This window comes from Podarcis vaucheri (assembly GCF_965113315.1).
Source record: "Podarcis vaucheri genome assembly, chromosome: 15".
Taxonomy (NCBI): Eukaryota; Metazoa; Chordata; class Lepidosauria; order Squamata; family Lacertidae; genus Podarcis; species Podarcis vaucheri.
Window position 1 is genome coordinate 4,581,351 of NC_138753.1, and position 22,679 is coordinate 4,604,029.

The window sequence follows — 22,679 nt, forward strand, 5'->3', positions numbered from 1 at the left end:
CGAAATACACACACACAAACACACACACACACAAAAAAAAAATATTTCAAAACCCAACCGTGGCTTGCCTTGCCTTCAGCCTGCTGGGATATGGTGGTTTTCAGGCGTCGAAAAGAAAGTTGCTCGAGTCCCCCTCAGGGCTCCGTGCGCGCGCACACAGACATACACGCGCCGGCATTTTTTTAAAAAAAAAAAAAAACCCTCAAGAGACGAACGGCTAATAACGGCAGCGGCGGCAACGCGCCTTGGTAAACCACGCCAATTTTTTTTTTTTATTATTATTCTTTCCTTCGCGCGCGCTTCCTTCTGCCTTCTGTGTCCGTGAGCGCGCACACGAGGTGGGAGGGGAAGCGCGAGGGAGGGAGGGAAGGCGGGAGCGCGCGAGCTCTAACGGACTGAGGGGAGCGCGAGAGACAGCGAAAGGAGCGAGCCTGCGCGCGCGCGCGGGAGCGAGCGAGGGAGGCGAGAAGGGGCGGGAAGGCAGGCCGGTGTTGAGGGAAGCTGTCGCCGCCGCCGCCGCCGCCGCTCTTTTTCTCCTGCTCCTCCTCCTCTTTCGCTTCTGTTCCTCCGCCGCTGCCGCCGGGCATGCGAGGCGATGGCCGCGAGCGGCGCGTGGAGCGTTGAGGAGCGGACCTACCGCCGCTTCCTGGAGCTTTTCCTGGGCGAGTTCCGCGGACCCTTCGGCGCCGAGCCGTCGCCCCCGTCCGGCGGCGGGGCAGAAGGAGGCGACGCGGGGCGGGAAGCTGAGGAAGCCGTCGAGGTCGAAGAAGAAGCCGTGAGGGGAGACGAAGAAGAAGAAGGTGGCGAAGGAGGAGGGGACGGCGAGCCGCCGCCGCCGCCGCCTGAGGAAGAGGGAGGAGGCGAAGAAGAAGCCGACGACGAGGCGCTGGACGAAGGCGACGATGCTGCTGCCGCCGCCGGCGACGACGACGAGGAGGAGGGAGCCGGCGGCGACGGAGACAGCCGCGTCGGGGAAGCGCAGCCCGAGGAGGAGCTGCCCCCGGCTGTGGCCCCGGCGGCAGTGCCCGCTTCGCAGCCGCAGCCTCCCGCCCGGCCGGCCAGCCCGCCGCTGCCCTCGCTGCCCCGGCCGCTCTCGGAGCACATCACCGAGGAGGAGGTGGAGGGCGAGTGCCTGGACCTCTGCCTGCAGCAGCTCTACAAGTAGTGAGTAGGAAGGGAAGGGAGTGGGGGGGGAGAGAGAGAGAGAGGTCAGCCCCCCAGCAGAACAAGCTGCATATCGCCCCCCCTGCAACCTCCGAAAAGCAGAAAGAGATGTTTCCATACCTATGCACAAGCCCCCCCGAAATGCATAACCTTCATAGGAGAAACTGCTGTTGCTGGACCTATAACCTCCTCAACAACCCCACCCCCCAAAAGCATAACAGATTCCAGCAGAAATAGATGTAGAAATAGCAGAAATTCTAGCAGAAATAGATGTTTCTATACCTATTGATACTCCTTGCCCCCTGAAAAGCATAACCATTCTAGGGAAAACTGTTGTTACTGTACCTATAAACGCCACCCCCCCCAACCCCGAAAGAGAAGCAGAACCATCCTAAGGGGAAATTGTTGCTGTAGTTTTTACCAGCTGCCCAAGAAACATAACCATCCTGGAAGAAATTGCTGTCGCTGTACATATTATATACCCCCACCCCCAAAAAAAGCATAACTATTCTTGGGGAAATTGTTGTTAGTCCATCTATTACCACTCCCAAAAAAGTAACCACCCTATAATTAATATCATAATCATCGGTGATAATTGCCATTAATATTAACAATTCCTAGGATAGTGGTGTGTGTGCATGTTGTAATAAGTATAGTAACAATTTTACCTGTGATTGTTATGTACAATTTTCTCTCCCCCCCCTGCCCCCACCAAAAAAGACACGGAGTTCAGAATAATGCAATTTGAACAGATGGGTTAAACAGATAAAAGAAATCCTATAGTGTTTATTGCCAGGCAAGGTGTCTTGGCATAATAAACTGTAACTAAATGGAATCATTAAAGCCCCTGAACTTATTATCATTATCAATATTGCAAAAAAAAACCCTCCTAGGAAAAAATATTACTATATCCATTACAAAAAACTAACATGAAAATATAACCACCCTTGGAGAAATTGTTGTTACTATTCTTATTGTGTATATAAACTCCATATGAACAGACTCAAATCATGCGCTTCCTCCATGAGAGGTCCGACAGTGGAAAAGTCTCCCTCTGGAGGTGGTGGAATCTCCTTCATTGGAGATTTTAAAGCAGAGGTTGGATGACCATCTGTCATGGATGCTTTAATTGAGATTCCTGCATTGCAGAGAGTTGGTCTAGATGGCCCTTGGGTCCCTTCCAACTCTACAGTTCTATAATTCTATGAATATGAGAAAGGGCCTTTTCTGTAGTGGCTCCCTGTTTGTGGAATGCCTTCTCCAGGAAGTCTTGCCTGGCACCTTCATTACATATATTTGGGCACTAGGTGAAAACGGTTTTCTTTAACTACACTTTTCACTGATTAACATTCTGTGTCCTTTCAAATGTGTTTGTGAGAAGGGGGCTAATGGTTTTGTTTTTGTTTTAATAAAAATAAATAAATAAATAATGATTACAATCCTATAAAAGATATCCTGGGGAAAATATTACCATTATTGATAATAATTATCATAATTTATTCTAGGGTGGTTGTGTGCATTTTGTCCTATGCTAAAACTAGCATAAATAAAACAATAAGTGTTGATAGCTATGGTGGTGGTGATGTTTATCAAAGCTGTCACCCCACTACTTTATTACAGTTGTATGGAATGCATTGCAAGCAAAGACATGCATAATCATAAGAGAAAGTATTGCTATTGTCATGGTTACTGTTTGTCATCCACACTTTCTTATCATTATACTATATTATATATTGCTTATTATTGCCGAGTACAAAAAAAAACCACATGGCAAATCAGTTGATTTATTTACTGAGGGTTGATTTTGCAAGATAGAAATGAGAGCTTACATAATAAAATAACAATGGTATTATTATTCCCCGTACCTCATTTACTATGATTTTCAGAGTGTGTTTATGTTTTAAGAACACATAGCCACCATAAGACAATGAAAGATCAAATGTTATCCAACACACAATAAAAGGTCAACCCTGGATTAAGTGACACAGGTCAGCCACAGACTAGGTGAGTGAATCATAAAAGGTTCCTACCCTCTAGTCCTAGAACTGTATCTTCTTGGTAGACACATTCTTCTTTCCCAGTTCAGCTGTGAAGTAGATGGACTTACGAGGGAAACAGTACATTTGAGCATGTATTAAGAACCCCAGGGGCACTTCCTTGGAAGGTGCACCAAGCCCCATGCTCAGCTATGGAATATTCAGGTTGACGACAAGGAGGAGTGCTCTTGAGCATGTGCAGAGAGCCCCAGGATCTTCTCTTTGGAAGAGATGCCACCCTCTTACCACCTCAGCTCTGGATTAGGGGAAGGGGTCCCTAAACCACTGACCAGTATTGGTTGCTCTCCTGCTCTCCAGAATGTTCTTTCCTTTATCCATTGATCCCTTTTCCAGCTAATGCCAGGAATATGCAGATAAGGAAAAAGATGCCCTAGGAATGCTGAATCTTTCTTCCAACTCCAGGATCTTGTTTTATAAAAAGGAGAGTGTGTGTGCCCCCAAATATGTGCAGAATGTGTCATTTCCCTCAGCCTACTCTACTTTCTCCTCCTCCTCCCACGTCCCTTTCTGTCTCTGGGATTAGAGAACAAGACTTTTGTGTCAAAGAGGGTGACTTTGAGATCTAACAAATGCTCATTTTAGAAACTAGGGGCTGAATTCTGGGGGTCCTGCTGAGCTAATTTGAGCTAGAAACCAATTGCAATATTTTGTTTCTGAGAGGTGCCAGAGCAGCCATGGCATATGTCTGATGAAAAAGAGGGTGAATCCATGTGTGCAGAGTGTCATTTCTCTCCCCTCCATTTCCCCCTCCTAGAACAGTCTTTCCCAACCTGGTGCCCCTGGTTGAGGAAGGCTGCTCTAGGGCTGGAGAACAAAACTTTTGCTTGAGTGTATTTCAGGCTGTCATGAGTCCTTGGAACCATTTCTCTTAGAAATCAAGGGCTTAGGGTTCTTGCTGGGCTGAACCTTGAAATCTTTTTTACTTCCCCTTCATCCATGTTCACTCCACTGGAATTTTGCTTTTGAGGGGCAGCATTGTCTCTACTTAGCTGTGGGATTTAGGAGATACTGCCTGTAAGCATGTGTAGAGTGTTGTTCCCATCCTCTTAATATGCCTCTGAGATTAAAGGACAAGGGTTCTATGTCAGAGATAAAATTGCAGGCAGGTTTGGTCCTCAGCTTCTTATTTCAGAAACTATGGAATGTAGCTCAGAGACCCTACAGGTTTAATTTAAATTGGAGCTCAGGCCCATAATGATTTTGTCCCCATCCCCTCACTTGAAGATACCACCTCAGTTTGAGAATATGCAAGTGACTGTAAAAAAAAAAAAGAGTGCCACTATGCATGTGCTGAGTGAACATATCTTTCTCTAACCCACCACATACAAGAGCAGTCATTATTCTTATTGCACATGGACATTTGCAGTTCAAGCTTGCCTGGAAGTGTGTCGTGTGTATGGTTGGGGGGGAAGCTGTACTTACTCTGTCCTTACTCTTCCACCTGCTTTATTTCAGACTATTCTGTTGCCTATTTTTATTTTGTTAAATCACTAATAAATGGATTCTTAGAGAAACATAAACAAAAGTTAATTAATTGTGGCTAAGAAAGGGTATTCTGACTAAATTCAAAGGCGCTTTGTTTTTTACTATGTCACCTATTCTTTGGCCATGCATTGGCAATGAAAAGAGGTTCCTGGGTTTGGCTTGTGGGTTTTGAGCTGATCACAGGTGAGCTTTGAGTTGAAGTGGGAAGGACAATTGTTGGGAAACTCAAGGAGGCTTGTTTAAAAATATAAAGGGGGGAGTTGGCATCAGAAACTGGGGAGGAAGGTTATATTTCAGGGAGCAAGGTAGGAGAGGGCATGATGTGCATTGTAAATGAAAGGCTGATGGCAGCAAACATTGAAGTGGAGGCTTCTAAGAGAATTGAGAGAATGATTGGCTTGGGTCTCAAGCTGACTGTTAGCAGAAGGACTACAGAAGGCTAGGCAAGGGAGTTAAGCAAAATGGGGTGACATTAAGGGCCAAACAGTTGCGTGATTGGGATCTCTTAACTTCCTTCCTTTAACTTTTAAACAGGTCAGGGTGCTCCAAATGCTGTGAGACAAATAGGTTTAATCCCTTCCAGCATGCCATTTCCAAATATAAATCTCCTTCAAACCTCTCTTAGATTTGTGTGAGGTATGAAGAAGCTAAATAGTGGGACTGATAGAATGTGAAGGAATGCTTTGCTGCAGGAAGGTTTATGATCAGGTGGCTAGACTGCTGGAAAGGGTTATGCAACAGAAGATGTAGGGGGCCTTATGTGGGTGGGTGGTTGATTTGATGAGTCATCCGGAGGGGGAGAAATTTGGGAAGGAAGAACTTGGAGTGGGATTGGGTCCTACAGTGAGAGTGCCCTGGATGTTTTCCTCGCTTCTAGCTCTCCTGCTGCTTCCATTCTTAAAGGATGGGTAGATAAGGGTAAAACATAAATTTTGGCTGTGTTGTGGAGGGAAGATGCCTCGTGCCTCTCGTAGAATAGGAATGAGTATTTTAGCAGCTGATTGTTAGTAGGTAACGGGATAGGGGATGTGGAGAAAGAAGCAATATATTTGTCAGCTTGAAAGCATCGCGAGCAGAAGTCTTCAGGATGAGGTATTCCAAGCCTTAGGGGTATTTGAATTGCTGGCTACAGTAGCTAGGAATACTTCATATACTGGGCTGTACAAGATTGTTTTCCGGGTATGCTTTGTGCAAGATTTAGAGCACAAAGCAGGAGGCAGATGGGATCTATTCCCAGCATGAAAAGCCTGTAGACTAAAACCTTAAGATCAGTTACCCATGCTTTGTGCTATGCTTCTGCTTTAGCTTTGTAGGCTGGAAGTAAGAATGGTTGTTAGTGGCCTTTTCTTCCAAAGAAACCTTTTAAGACTGATAACTGCTGCAGGAGACAAATGAACCTGTGAAAATATGCACAGCACGCAGGGGAGCTTTGTTACTGAGCTGATAATTGTAATAAAAGGTGTTACTCTATTGCCAAAGAAGGGAAAAGGAAATTTTACAATTACGCAGTCTATTTGTATTCACTTGTAACCTCTGAAATAATAGGGCAGCAGAACTGGAACTTTAGAATAAAATGCTTGTATTTTTGCACATATGCATATCTACCTCTACCCAAACTGCTTTGTAGAAAAAGTATTGTTTTTCCCCAGTATGATGGCAGTTTAGTCACATGAGATCACATTGTCAAAATTCCTTATTTGTTTTAAAAGTTTCTTGTTACCTTAATCCTAAAAATCTTCATTATGTGCAACCACTGGCAAAACCTGGTGAATGAAATAACAAATGCAAAAGGTTGTACACTGTCTCTCCAATATATTCAAATTTATTTCAGATATTTCTTTAAGATTTTAAAATAAGGTGCTTCTTAACTTTTGCAAAAGGAATACAGAACCTCTGCTCAGACAGCCTGCTTATAAAACTGAAAGGTAGTTTTACTTCTAAACTATGTTACCAGTAGCAGTATGTCATAATTTTAATCCTCTGGAGAGGTGCTGCTCATTTCCATTAATTTTCCAGTTCTTGCAAATCCTGTTTCTGAATTTCATTTATGCTATCCACGTTTTATATAGTTATAGTTCCAGATGTGCTTTTAGTGCTAATCAGGCCATGTCTGGAGTACCATACTGTGTCCAGTTCTAGCTATCACATGGAGTGTGTCGAGGGCAATTGGGCTGGTGAGGTGGTCTGGAAACAAAGTCCTTTGAGAAACACTAGAGGGAGCTGAGTATGTTTATCCTGAAGAAGAGACAATTTAAGAAGAGACATGGTAGTGGTCCTTAAATATCAGAATGGTTGTCATGGAGAAGATGCCGATCTGTTCTCTGTTGCTCCAGAGGGCAATGCAAACTATAACCAGTGGGTGAAGATTTTGGCTAAACATTAGAAGAAAACTTCCAGTGGTAGGAGCTGCCTGACATTGGAACAGACTGCCTTAGGAGGAGGCTTACCACTCACTCACTGGAGGTATTTAGCAGGGCTGGGTGACTCTATGTGAGGGATGCTGGAGTTGTATCCTCTACTTCATATCCTGCATTGAGCAGGAGGCTGGACTAGGTAATCTCCAAGGGCTTTTCCAACTTTATGATTCTAGAAGTGTCACACAGTATGTAAAGCAGAAATGGGGAAACTGTGGCCCTCCAGATGATGTTGGACTTCCACTGACCTCAGTCAGCATGGGAAATGGTTTGGGATGATGAGAGTTGTTGTCTAAGAACATCTGAAGGGCCCCAAATTCCCCATGCCTGACATTGTTTTATTATTAAGCAATGAAACAGTTAATATCAGTTATATGCATTTGAGATTGGACTCATACATGCATTTTAAATCATTTAATTATAATGTGAGAATCTTTCCCTGCTTCTGTTAAGGAATTTCCCCACCATTTAGAAGGAACATTTTCCTGATTTAGAATATCCCATAAATTAAATATAAACAAACAAACAAAGGGATTGGGCATTCAGGATGTTGAAGGGGAAATAATTCAGACAACTAAGAGCATGGAAGAAAATTAAGTTCTCGTCTTTCTCTATTACATGTATGTGAGCCAAGAAAGCCAAGGCAGGAGCATATGGTGGCTTCTTCTGTGCTCCCTTGCTCTTTGTGTGTTTTCCTCTCCTTCATCTCACTGAATGAAAGAGTTTGGTTCAGAATTGAAGTGTCCTCCCTTTTCTCTTCTTGTTCCTGTTAGTATAGGCATTTTTAAAAAGCAATTTAAGTGATGTTTGAAATAGGTCTTAATGTGTAATAGAGAGAGAGAGAAAATCTTAGCACTGGAAAGCAAAATAAATAACTTCACATTGGTTGCTAATAGAATATATTTAAACTTTGTCAGTAAAGCTGTTTATAAATTAGAATGTATTAGAATAACTATCATATATTTGAGATTTAAAGTAGCTCCCTGTATAATAAATTATGGACCATTTTTAACAGGGTGGGGAACTGCATTGGCTCATGTGCAACCTTAACACAGACTGCATGGCAGTGAGGAGTGGGCAAGAGGCAGAGCAAAGAATGTGACCAGCCACTCAGAAGTTTCAGTGTGTAGCACCTCTCCATCCTTCCATCCAAGCATGCAGGAGGCATTATCACAGTTCAAGGACACATTCTAGCCAGCCAAAAGCACTAGATGATAATACAGAAAGGGCATAGCCTGGGAGAGGGCTCCATTTGACCCTTGGGCCTGAGGTTTGCTGCCCTTGACTTGACAAAATATAGAATAGAAGAAAGTGCTACCAACATCAACAATGTGTTTTTCATGGGCTGCCTAGACTTCTTTAAAAACAGACAAACAAACAAACAAACGAATGAATAATTTTCACTCTGCTCATCCCTGAAACATTCTGCACACCTTCTAGATGTTACTGTCAACAAAAGCAACAGAACCTTAAGGACAACTTTTTGTTCAAGAAATCTACATATCATTGTGTCCTCTCCCAGAGATCAAGGCATTGAGAAAACAGATGTGTGCTTTGAAGTAAGAGCTCAAATAGATGATATGTCAAGATGTTCTGTCCTTAGATTATAATTTCCTTGTGGGCTGAATTTATCTCCCAAAGTGCTCACTTGTTGTCTGACTTCCTGTCTATAGTCCTAAATAAGCACCTTTGTGAGATGTGTCTTGAAATAAAATTAATAGCTCTGCATGTCAATTACATCTTGCCTGTCTGAACAGTAGATCCGATTCTTTTCCAGTCTTTTCCAACTTTTTGACTAAAAAAACCTGCTAAATGTATGATAAGAGCAGTGGTTTTGCCTATGCCTACTTAATGAAACAAATGCAGAAATCCTTAGTAAGTGGTCAAAAGTATTGTTGCTGTGCTCTCTTCACGTCATTACAAAGCAAAATGCATGAACACAGTTAGGGCACTTCATAGGGAAGCAAACAGTGTTATACAATGATAGATATAGAAGAGAGCTGCCCTTCAGTATTTCAGTAATTACTATTGAAGCTGAACAAGTTAGCTAGATTGCATAGTTGCTCTGCTTATATTTGTACTTGATGGAAAACATAGCTGCAGGCAACTAATGACTGAATTGGTCAATATTTTCAGGCTCTGACTATGTTCATCAGTTTTGAAAGCTGCATGCACTTAGCTTCAATAGCTTATAGATCCTAACCAACTCTGATTAGTGAAATTCTGAATTAAAAGAAATGCAGGCTGTAATTCTGTACACACTTACCTGAGAGTAAATCCCGTTGAACAGTGTGGCTTTCTTCTGGCTAGATATGTATAGGATTTATTTATTATGGGTCCCCCCCCTTACATTTATATTCTGCCTGTTCTTCAATCATAGAGCCCAGTATGGTGTACAGTGGTACCTTGGGTTATATACACTTCAGGTTGCAGATGCTTCAGGTTACAGACTTCGCTAACCCAGAAATAGTACCTTGGGTTAAGAACTTTGGTTCGGGATGAGAACAGAAATCACGCCGCGGCGGGAGGCCCCAATAGCTAAAGTGGTACCTCAGGTTAAGAACAGTTTCAGGTTAAGAACGGACCTCCAGAATGAATTAAGTTCTTAACCCGAGGTAGCACTGTACATGTAATTCCCATTTGGCCACCCATAAAGGCACTGAGCATACCCAGACTTGCTGAGATATTCAGCAAAGTAGTGGCCTCTTCGGGTTTTTACTGCATATTAAAGTATTACTTTGATTTGTTGAGTTGGTTCCAATAGCATCCTGTTTCATTGGACTGTGTCTTTTGCTGATGGGAGGGTTGTTCTATACATTGTACTAGTGAATAAGTGAGATTAAACCCAGATGTGCTATCTGGTGGAATGCTTCATTGTATTGAAAGGATAAGATAAATCATGTCAACTAACTGTCTGCAAAAATTATAGTTGAAGATGTTCCAGGGGCTAATATGAAAAATCTGTTTTAAAATTTCGACACACATTTATATATAGTAGATAGGTTGTTGATGCATAGGAGGTCCCCTCAATCTGCTACAAATATATGACCTCAGTTGGAGAAGATTAGGCAGAGAAGTAGCTACAGGTTTAAATGCAGCTGCCCAGTAGGAGCATAATCTGTGGGTTAACTAAGCATGGAGTCTGAAGAGATTGAGAAGCAACATTATACAAATGCAGCCTTCTGCTTTCCTTTTGACAAAATATTGAACCTCCTCAAATTGCTGCTTACAGATCACTAACTGGTTAAACAGGAAGCTAAAAGAATGGGTGGCTTTCATAACAGAGAGTTACAGATAGGTAGCCGTGTTGGTCTGCCATAGTCAAAATAAAAAAATTCCTTCCAGTAGCACCTTAAAGACCAACTAAGTTAGTTCTTGGTATGAGCTTTCGTGTGCATGCACACTTCTTCAGATACACACAGAGAGTGTTACTGGAGGAGGAGAGTTGTATAGCAGTGGATTACAAAATTTGCTTGGCATATAACATCATTACACCACTTCCTCACAATATAAATTCTGAATTTAAATTGATATTTGCCATATAAGTGCTAATATTGCTACTTGTTCCTATAGCTGAAGGGATATAGAAAATGTAGTATTATTTGAAGGACTTGCAGTTGAAGCTGTTATGTAGCCCAGCTATGAATAATTTAAGATTCAGATTTTATATACTCTTAATTAATTAACCCTGCTTTTCCCTATTCTGTCCCCTTTTCCAGCCACTTCCAGGTTGCCATGATGTGCGCGGTTGCACACATATCAAACTCGCCTAAATCAGTCATTACCTATACCTCCAGAAACGTTAGAGGAATGGATATTTGAAAATTGTTTCTGGGATTAAGGTCCCTCTCTTAGACTCAACGACTCCTTAATGTTTTCATTTACCTTTGTCTCTTCCCCTCTCAAGAGCATTTTATCTCCATGAGACCCTGATTTGCTTTGTTTTAGAGCTGTAACATTTTTTCTGGCATTTCTCTCTCTGCTTCCCTCCCCCACAAATGTTCTTAGCAGTTAACTATTATAGAAATTTATTTTTCTTCCCACTCATTAGATGCATTTGGTATTTAACCCATAATCTGCATTTAACCTATTTCTAACGGTATGTAATGGAGGGACTTCCTAAGGTGGCACAAATTTCTTACTGAGGTCCAGTGCCATGGGCTTTCTGGCGGTTCCCTCACTGTAAGAAGCGAAGTTACAGGGAACCAGGCAGAGGGCCTTCTCGGTAGTGGCACCCACCCTGTGGAACGCCCTCCCATCAGAAGTCAAAGAAATAAACAACTATCAGACTTTGAGAAGACATCTGAAGGTAGCCCTGTTTAGGGAAGCTTTTAATATTGGATGAATCATTGTATTTTAATATTCTGCTGGAAGCCACCCAGAATAATTATTATTATTATTATTATTATTATTATTATTATTGACAAGCTACACATGTATTCAGTGGGCTAGAGGTGCTGAATGGTCTTTTATGTATTGTGGCTTAGGTGCTAGAGATTAGTTTTTTTAAACAAAATGTTTCTGGCCTTTTTTCTTTCCACAGTCCTTTGCCATGGATCTGCAAAGCATATTGTGACCCCATAATAGCTTTAGGACTCCTTTCAGTTGTGTGATGGGGGGGGGGGACTTTAGTCCCTTCAGAATTTTGCCAGATGACACCACTTCAGCCACTGTTTCTCTCCCCAGGCCACATACCTCACCAGCTCTACTTTGCACCTTCCTTGAGGGTTTTTGCCTTGGTGGAATATGTCCTTGAACTTTGATAATGCCTCTACTTGCCTGGATGAAGGATAGGGATGTGTGTGTCTAAAATGAGCTTATGGTTCAAAGGTAAATTTTACATTCATTGTTTGGCCTAGTTTTGCCTCTGGCCCCAACCACCACAGACGCATGACCACCACAGACGCATGAGTTGTTTGCTAGTTGAGTGGCTAGATTCTCAATTTAGGGAGACCAGTTAGGGTCAGTAGCTTTGCATGCTACCTAGAGATGTTGTTTCTGTAGAGAAATTGATGCACCCGAAGTTAATTTTCTAATCAATGTGTTTTTTTCCAGTTTATAGGCGACATCCATTAATACTGTTTACTGGGAAAGGTTTTGTATGCCTGTAGCACTCCCCAGGTAACTAAATGAGTCTCTGAATGCTTTCTGTAGGAGGACCTTAAACAGATGGATAAACCAGAAGGCCAAAAAGAAAAGGGTTTTTTTAAAAAAATAATCTGGGTTACTGAAGCATATGATTTAGAACTGTTCATTCAGGTCCAATAGAAGACTTAGAGGCCCTGGTAAAAGAAAATGGTCCTGAGACTTGGAGGAAAGCAACAGCTTTGGCAGATTATCGTCTGGCACAGCTTGTGAGCAGAATGTCCCAAATGCTTTGCCAGCAATAGAAGCAAACACAAAACCTTTCAGTGGTGTAAACAGGAGCACTGCTAGCTCAGAAATGAGCTATTGTCCAAGAGGTGGTAAATTAGCCACTGCTTGAATAATGAGACTTTTTTCCTCTAAGGCAAGAAAAGGGGGTGCTGTTTTAAAATTGGGATGCAGATCTGCATGGCCCTCTGTTGAAGGAAATGAAAGCAATTGAAAAGAAAGAAAGGAGATGGGACTGTAGTTGAAGAGGGGACATCTAAAGATGGTGGCATTCTGGGCTTGTTTGAAAGCCACGGGTGGGTTTAGGGAGGAAAGGAGATTGGGAGAGAAGTAAAAGCATATGGGAGAAAGTAGCGAAGTTGGGAGACAGGCAGCAAATGAACTACATTAGTTTAGAACAGGAGGCAAGTGAAAAAGGGAAGACCGTAGGGGTAGAGGCCATAGGAAGGGGAAGCAAGCAGGAGGGTCCCTCTGTTTGTGTGACGTGTAGGGAAAGATGATTTCCTAAACTCATGCCTCAGTAACACATCATATATCTCCTGTGTATGATAGGGTAAAAAAAAGTTAACAGTAAAAAGTCGAAGCATGCCTGTAACTAAGCTGAATTGGGAGTGAAAGTTTCACTGTTGAAAGGGAAACAACTTAATGTTCAGAAAAGAGGAGCCAAAAACAACAGCAAGAGATGACATTTTAAACAACTCTATATAGTGAGACATTTGTTCACAAAATAGATACTGGCATGTAGAAAATGTCATTTTTACAGAAATGGAGGAAAGTAATGGAAAACCTAAAGGAGTGGAGATTACTTTAGAATATCAATCCATGAATAATGATTCACCAGTATATGGAGAACGAAGTGCATTGACAATAATGAATGTATGTAGCTAAAGGCTGAAAGTCTGATAAAGAAGCTAGGACGATAGGTTCTCAGATGTTGAAGGCAGTGTAGTAGAGCTACAAAATTTTGTTACGTGAAAGTTGTAGAAGTTTAATGTAAGGTAAAGATAGGAAAGATATAAGGAAAAGCAGTGGAAAAGCACAGCTAATATTTTTATTGTGTGCTATTTTATTGTAATTTAAAAGAAAACAGGTACATTTTATGACCAAACTACTATTAAGATTAGGGACGCGGGTGGCGCTGTGGGCTAAAGCCTCAGCGCCTAGGGCTTGCCGATCGAAAGGTCGGCGGTTCGAATCCCTGCGGCGGGGTGCGCTCCCGCTGCTCGGTCCCAGCGCCTGCCAACCTAGCAGTTCGAAAGCACCCCCGGGGGCAAGTAGATAAATAGGTACCGCTTACCAGCGGGAAGGTAAACGGCGTTCCGTGTGCGGCTCTGGCTCGCCAGAGCAGCGTTGTCACGCTGGCCATGTGACCCGGAAGTGTCTCCGGACAGCGCTGGCCCCCGGCCTCTAGATGTGAGATGGGCGCACAAACCCCAGAGTCTGTCAAGACTGGCCCGTTCGGGCAGGGGTACCTTTACCTTTACTTACTATTAAGATTAAAGGATAGCCTCAATCTCAGAACTTGCAAACACATAAGGTTTTGTGTGAATCTTTTATCTCTGATTCAGAAAAGCTGGAATTTGATAGACTTTGGTGCAGACAGTTGTGATGGTCTAACCAGCTACTCCCCTTCATCTGAATGGTTTTCATTGGAAGAATCAACCACAGGGCAGAAATGGGAGTGAAGATAAAACACATTGACACTTTTAGAAGAATAGTAATTACATAAGTGGTAGAAAAGTAACATCTTTTATGAATGGAACATGTTCTTAGAATGTTGGAGAATGTTCCTGGAGACACAAAGCAGCCATTTCACATGTCCTCATCTTGCTCTTCAGACTAAACACTTTGCAGTTTGGGTGTGGAAAAAGCTTTGATGCTCTAGTAGTAACAGCATCTTTTCTGTAGCAAATTAGATTATCCAGACTGGGGCTATTTTCTTTAACTTGATACTGCAATGCCAAAAGCACCAATTAACACTGTGAGGAGATGCTGGGAGTGAGAAAATGAAACTGACAAGGATCTTTACTGCCTGAAATAGATTAGCACAGAAATGTTTTGGTTTGGCCAGACTGTTACAGCTAGAATGTTATTAACAAATCTTATTAGGTTATGCCAAAAGCCTGTAAAGCTGAGGTTAATGAAAACCAGCATTATTTATTCCTTCAGTTTTCATCCTTTGAAGACACAGATTCTGTTGTCTTCTGTAGTAGAACTTTGGGGCAAAAGCTCAACACTGTGGGTGTTCTAGAGTTTGGTTCTCTCTCTCTCTCTCTCTCTCTCTCTCACACACACACACACACAGAGAGAGAGAGAGAGAGAGAGAGAGAGAGAGAGAGAGAGAGAATGAATCCTGTTGATGATGCCTCTTCTTAAGTACAGTGGTACCTCGGGTTAAGAACTTTGCTTCAGGTTACAGACTCCGCTAACCCAGAAATAGTACCTCAGGTTAAGAACTTTGCTTCAGGATGAGAACAGAAATTGCACGGCAGCATGGCGGCAGCAGCAAGAGAAGAGGCCCCATTAGCTAAAGTGGTGCTTCAGGTTAAGAACAGTTTCAGGTTAAGAACGGACCTTCTGAACAAATTAAGTATGTAACCAGAGGTACCACTGTATTATTGTTGACTAGTATTTGCCTATGTCTTCCACAGATACGACCTATTCAGTTTCTAGAGCTTCTGGGAATGTATTTTCAGTTTACCCAATACTATGTTATGGCATATACTTTGCAATGTAAGTGTTATGCTGTTTGGGAAGTTCAGATTCACTGGAAGTTCTGCCATTCATAAAGCTTTATAGTAAGAAGCAGATCTAAGATTGCAGAACTCTAGATGCTGTTCCCACTTCAGACACAACTATGCTTGCATTTAAGAGGTGATGTTTGGGGTGTGTTTATGTCTTTAGTAAACTTGCGCTGCTTGTAGTCTTTCACCTGAGATTATTTTTTCTGTAAAGCTAGGTCAAAATATAGCAAGCAGCTTCTGGGGCTATAGTTAGTACAAAATGGGGTGCATACTGCCTTGAGGGCAGGGTACAGGTGTGATAAATGTCTCCCCCTGTTGACTCAGTCTACTCCATGGATGCTTCTCTTTGCTTCTGTTCTGACTAACTGGTAACGTAGGAACATAGGAAGCTTCTTTATACAAAGTTAGACCATTGCTTCATCTAGCTTAGTTTTGTCTACTCATGACTGCCACCACTCTCAAGGTACTCAGGAGTCTTTCCCAGGCCTACCTGGAAATGCTAAGGATTGAACCTTCAAAATGAGTTTCATATGTTTTCTAAAACCTGGAATATTCTGCAGAAGGTTAGCTAAGAATTAAAAAGTAATACAAATATTTAAATAGATTCAGATACTTAAGCCATTTAATTATATTTTTCTCCAGGAGTGTTGTATTTCCGTTAGAAAGATGAAATGAATATCCCCGCTGGGTAGTGCCTGAGAGAACACCAAGTGCTATTTTTCCATGAGAAGGACGTACAGATTTGCATTAATTTGTGGAATTCTTGTTGTGTTCAGAATTGAGCATAGAGAAGAATAATTGTTCTCTGACAGAATGACGTTTGCCTTCTGAATTGTTGCCAGAGACAGATGGTGCTGTCTGATGACACACAGACAAAAGTTCCACAGTGGGAAGAATGAAATTGTCTCTCAAGGCAACCTGTCTTAAGCATCCTACCAAGGAGTAGGATGTTTAATAGCTGGCCTTGATAGTCAAATGTTGTTACTTATAAGCACTGAGATGAGGGTATATTGTTTTTGCTCCATAGAAGCAAAATAAGTGCGACCCTTTTGAGCCTGCTACTTTATGAAAATGACTTTATAAGAGAGGAGCCAACATGTGTATTACAACCTGTCCCCTCAGTCTATGATCTAATGCTGTACCCTAGCACAAGAAGTAACCTGACACCGTCTTGAGGGTTAAGAAAAATTATTTTGTTGCTCTTCTGACAGTATATTTGAAGCTTTCCCAACTAGTTGCCAAAATCAAATTTATGGGGCAGTAGGTATATTGCCTTTTAAACTGTGCGTGTGTGTGTAGGGGGTTGTTGTTTGTTTTGTTATTATGTATTTTTGTGTATTTCTACTGTAAATCACACTGTGATCATTGAATGAAGGGTGGTATAGGATTTAATAAATATTAACAATAATTTGAACAAAGTTGAGGCATCTTCTTGCATTTGTGTAAGTTAAGATGGCAACCGTGGTCAGAACCATTTTCAGTTTATGGAATACTAGTTCGTCATTAATTTTACCAAATTTGGAACAATCAGAAAAGATTAGTATGATATCTGTGATATATTTTGGCAATCACATGGAATTAAGTCCAAATAATCTTGATCCAAACCTTATTACCAACTATGCTTGACTGCTACACATTCTTCATACTATGTGTAATTTAAAAAAATTATCAGCCCCTTTTGGACAACTTCTTTAAACAATTGAAAATGCCCCAAATTCATTAGTCTTTCCTCACAGGGAAGTTATTCCACCCCCCTTGATCAATATAGTTGCCCTCTTCTGTAACTTTTCAAGTTCTTTAATAGTTCTATACCAGAACTTATTTTTTAAATTGTCAAAAATTGTATATTTTAGGAGAAACTTTAGGATGGATCCATTCTCTCAGTAAGGGCAACTTCAGGTTTTTTGGTTTTTTTTGTCATTTTGTCAGCTTGAAAAAGGGAGGTGGTTGTTGTCCATGTGTAAGTGAATTACTCTTCACATGTTGATGCAACTGAGTAGAGTCTTGTGTGTGAAGCAGCCCTAGATTTCTAGCCTTATTGGTTGTAGAGTGAAAAGTTGGCTCTTCTGTCAACCACACTGAGGGTCATTGATGTTAGCTTTTATTGTCACTGATGGACTGAGTTGGAATGTCTGACCAGCAAGGCTCTGCCTACTATGGGTCCAGTGATTGGGCGATTTGAACTAGGAGATTTGGCGGACATTTGTGCCCTGTGATATGACCAGCTGGGGTGGACGTTAACATCCACCTGGTCCTGCACGATCTGGCTGCCCGGGAATGGTGGCAGGACTGTGAGGGGCTGTAACCACCACCCACCCAGAATGGGGTTAACCTCTGAATCAGCCCCTTTGCCAACTGTTGTTGGCATCTGCCTGCCACAGGGAAATAGCTCATCCTGATTTACAACACAGTATGTTAGCAAGGGGATAGCTCTTATCTAGACGTAATTAAAAGTCTATATTTTAATTTGCCATTAACGAGTTGATTGATTCATTGCATTGGGTAATCGATGAAGACTTTTACTCCTACTTTATTATTTTTCCTATGACTGATGAGATGTAAAGATTATTATAGTTTGAGCATTACTTTTCCTTATTCAGACTTTTAATTACATGTTCTAACACCAGCTTTTATTTAATTGCATGTTACAACTCAGAAAGTATACTTTCTTGCAGGCAGGCTTTTTTAATATATAAAAAGGCAGCTTTTATCAAAAGTGGAAGGTGAAATAGTCTAATGAATGTGGTGTGGTAGTTATATGGTTCCCAGCCTCAGAACAAACCAGGTTCTAAACCAGGGTTTGAAGTTAGTTTAGGATCCTGGCTTGTTCTGAAGCTGGTAGCCATAGTTTTCTGAAATCTATGAAGCAAGAAAAGGTGGTTAACTGAACAGTTAGTTATAGTCAGTTTATTTATATGCCATACTTTCTACAGTTTAACAATTAACAGTTCATTTAAACTATATATTTAAAAATGAGGATAAAACTTAACTAACAGGCTTACTAATTGCATTCAGACTATCAGAAAGGGAACAGGGGTGTGCTAAGGCTAATTTTTATTTACTGTATTACAATTGATTTGTATTAGCTTGTATCCTATGTTGGTCATGCTCAGAGTAGATCCTTTGAAATTAATGGACATAGCTAACAGGTCCATTAATTTCAGTCTGAATAGAACTGAGTTGGGCACAACCTATTATTATTATTATTACTACTACTGCTGCTGCTGCTGCTGCTGCTACCACTGCAACATTTTCATATACTGTACTACCTTTTGGCTCAAAGGCCCCCAAAGATAATAAAACAAAATACAATATGTAACAAAAAACAATAACATGTCATAAATGAGCACAAGAGCAAAAATGACATTGTTGGAAGGCTAGATAAAAGCCTTTGGAAGCTAGAGAATTAAAGTGTGCTCTCACCAGAAAGGGAAGAGCAAAGGGAGTACATGCTTAGGCAAAAGTCTTGTTCTGGACTAATCGGAACCTGGGTTCAAGTACTCACTCAGCCGTGATGTTCCCTGGGTGACCTTGGGGGAGACATCTCTTAGCGCCTATCTTACAGGATTGTTGTAATGGGTAGGAGGGAGAGAACTGCTTGTGTGTTCTTCTGAGGTATCTACAGGAAGAGTAGGCTAAAAATGTAATAAAATAAACAATCATTTTGGCAGAAAGCCAGTAGACTGATTTTTTTTTTTAAGTAACTGGAATTATTATAAAAAAATTCCTTCCAGTAGCACCTTAAAGACCAACTAAGTTAATTCTTGGTATGAGCTTTCGTGTGCATGCACACTTCTTCAGATACCTGTCTGTCATAGTCAAAATAAAAAAATTCCTTCCAGTAGCACTTTAAAGACCAACTAAGTTAGTTCTTGGTATGAGCTTTCGTGTGCATGCACACTTCTTCAGATACCATGCACACGAAAGCTCATACCAAGAACTAACTTAGTTGGTCTTTAAGGTGCTACTGGAAGGAATTTTTTTATTTTGACTATGACAGACCAACACGGCTACCTATCTGTAACTAGAATTATTATGTTGGGTCTTTATGTGTTTTAGTGGCAAGTTGCAACATATCTCTCTAGCCTTTAGACAAATGTTTCTGAAATTTATCATATTGGGCTCGCATGCCAGGAAAGAACTAGTTGGGCCCACTTAGCTACTCATAACTGCATAACTCCTACAACTGGTAGATAGCCACAGTTGCTGAGAACACTTGCAAGTGTCAGTTGTACTTTGTGGGTGAAAATTTGCATCCCATGGTGCCCCTTTTCCATTTCTATTGAACTGATTGAAAAGGGAGAAAATGGCACTCTTCATGACTCTTGAAGAATGCTTAGCAACTTTCTGTACCTCCCAAGGAAGGCTTACTGAATGCACTCAGAACCTTGAATCTAGAGCAGGAAGTGAGGGCTGATACACAATGGGTAAGAATTGGCTGATGGGTGAAAGGCGTGTTTCCCCTTCTATGTTCCTAAACAATAACTGAGGAACACAAGTTCCGGCCCTAAAGGGACACACGACCAATCCCTGCTTTTTCCAAATGTATCCCAAGGCAGCATTCATACTTGTTTATTGCTAGGATAAATAATTTAAAAGGTGGGGGGGCATGGGTGTAGCCAGGATTTATGTTAGGGGGGGCAGAACCAACGTGATTGGCCAGTTAGTTAAGTATTTCTATTGTTTTACTTGATGGGGGCAGCTGCGCCCCTGCCTCCTCCTTGGCTACGCCCATGTGAGGAGGCATGTCTCATGAACCTCTTCAGGTGTTGATGTCCAGGAGGAGAGATTTCTGCAGATTGCGTGTGGCACTAGGTATGATCTTGGGTAGTTTGTCACAACTGGGAGTCCCACTTACAGTGTGGTGCCTATGATCACACTGATAGAGGCTGTCATTTGCTGCAGTTAAACTCATCTGCTCAGAGATCCTGGAAAAGGGGTGATTAATGCAGTATTATATTGGTCCAGGCTGAAGCTTCAAGGAGTAGGATACTCCTTCCTATTTTCAGAGCAAGGAAACACATTGATAAAAGACAGGTTTCTGGCCTCTGCTCTTATTGGGGGTATATGTGAGGTTTGCCACACAAATAGCAGTTGCACTGCACAATAATTCATGTTACACACTGATTACCAAAGATTATGTATCATGTATATTTCTCTGGTATGGGGCCAAATTTTATTAAACAATCGGTGCATGCTGCTGTGGTATGATTCTTCCAAGCTTGGAATTCTTGATAAAATGCTTGTTCTCTTGGTCTCTATGTTGTTGGGGGTCTGCTATGCATTGCCTGGGGCTGAGAGGACAAGATATGTTGTTTTTGACATACTTCTGCTTTCCTATTATGGGATTGATATTTATATATGATCTGGCAGTTCTTAATCAGTGAGGTTATCTTCAATACTAAATTGAGTAGGTGTAAGAAGTACATATGAACTAAAATTACTAAAATGTCTATCTGGTTTTATTTTGCATGGATGAAATGCTTTAGTTCTTTTTGTTTTTAGGCTTGCATTCCTGATTGATTCAGAATCACACCATCTTCCTCCTGCATTGCCATTTGCAGGAATGAATAACACTAATATGTGTTTTTTGTTTTGATGTGTTCAGTGTTGATGTTTTTATTTATTGAGTTTATTGTAATTGGTTTTAGTATTTCTAATGTGTTAGTCGCTTTCGGACATTATTATGAGTAAAGCAGCTAGTTACAGTGGTACCTCGGGTTAAGTACTTAATTCGTTCTGGAGGTCTGTTCTTAACCTGAAACTGTTCTTAACCTGAAGCACCACTTTAGCTAATGGGGCCTCACTCTGCTGCTGTGCCGCTGCTGCAGGATTTCTGTTCTTATTCTGAAGCAAAGTTCTTAACCCAAGGTAATATTTGTGGGTTAGTGGAGTCTGTAATCTGAAGCATATGTAACGCGAGGTACCACTGTATTGTTAATAATAATAGAACTGTTCACCACTAATACTACTCTCTTTCTGAAACATACTTCTTTGGATTCAAATTGATTGGAGTGATTGATACAGCTGTGCAGAAAACTTCCCCAGACTTGAATTGTAAGAAAAAAATAAATCAGTTATGAATGTGACAGAAGGCATACGAGTAACACAAGTTCATTCTTTTTCATGCTCTGTGCTGAGTAACTTGCTGTCTCAGATGGCATAAGACAATAGTCCAGGAGTGTGGGACCTTTTTGGCCTATCTCCCCACCCACTCAGGTGGGCAGGACACCTCACCTGTCAATCAGTGTTAGAAACTCAAATATAAAAGCTAAGTGCCAAAGGGCTCATTAAACCAGGGTTACAGTCACCAAAACAGAATGCCTAGTTGCCATTTTGGCCCAGGTGGCTTGAAAGTCACATTCTTCAGTATGACTTTTTGGTTCCTAAAATTCATTCTAAATATGCAGATAAAATATAACGGATAAAATTCTACAGGATGTGTTGCTAGTGTGTGAAAACAGCCAAGATCCAAAGATCCCCAGCATGCACCTTCAGATGGTGGAGATGTCAGGTGCCATCTTGCCACCTGCGCATATTCACTTGGCCACAAGTGGCCAATAGCCAGGTGCAAAATTTGCTTGGCACCTGGCAAATTTTGAATGCTGCTGTCAATCATCTGATGTCATAATTGCACCACATGATTGACACCTGGCAAAGTCTCTTATGCAGTGGTTCCCAAGTGCCTGACAACCAGCTGGCATCTTTACCTTCCCCACAACTGATGTCACATGATGACAGGTATAGGGCAGGTGAGCCAAAACAGGTTTGTGGGCCAAATGTGGAGGTCTGGTGGGCCAGAGGCGCCCTCAGCCTGCAGTAATAACTTGTCCATGGTTGCTTACAGTGTAATCCTATGAATGTATACTCAGAATGAAGCCTCCTTTAGTTCAACAGGACTTATTCTAGGTTGTGTGTAGGATTGCAGCCTCACTGAAACAGTGGGTGATTATGAGTGAAATGTAATGCATGAGTATATTCCAGTCGCTGTTCTGTTTACTCACTGTCCAAGTAGTCCCAGTTCCATTTAACTCTTTTGGTCATTGTTGTTCCCAAATGGGAAGAAACCCTTGTCAATGTCTTATTTGTAAATCTTTGTTTTGTTTATTTATTAGTTAAATTCATATCTTGCCCAGCCTCTGCCAATTTTCAATGGCAGAATCTGTTTAACACTCAGTTGGTCCATTTGTTCTTTATTCATAATATGCAGCATTGTTGTGATTAGTTTGCTGCACAGTGGGATTTTGTTCTGTTATGATCCCTATTGCTATATATGGATTGGCCCAAAATGCAGTTTCATTTTGCCTTTATTAGAGTCCCTAACAGGATCTGTACAATCTTTCTGTTTGGAAGACCTGTGGCACTAATATTTTTGAGAGATGACAGGTTAGGACAATGTCATCATTATACAAACAAAGAAGATTGCTTTCTGATCAATGAAA

General features: G+C 41.5%; 1 protein-coding gene across 1 annotated transcript in view; it reads left to right on the plus strand.

Moving 5' to 3' along the window:
• The first annotated feature begins 470 nt into the window (after positions 1-470).
• PPM1E (protein phosphatase, Mg2+/Mn2+ dependent 1E) overlaps positions 471-22,679 on the plus strand; it is a 95,713-nt gene continuing 73,504 nt past the window's right edge. The window contains exon 1 of the mRNA XM_082201744.1: positions 471-1,164. Coding sequence (XP_082057870.1) covers positions 596-1,164 — 569 coding nt within the window. The 5' untranslated portion in view covers positions 471-595. The remainder of the gene's footprint in view (positions 1,165-22,679) is intronic.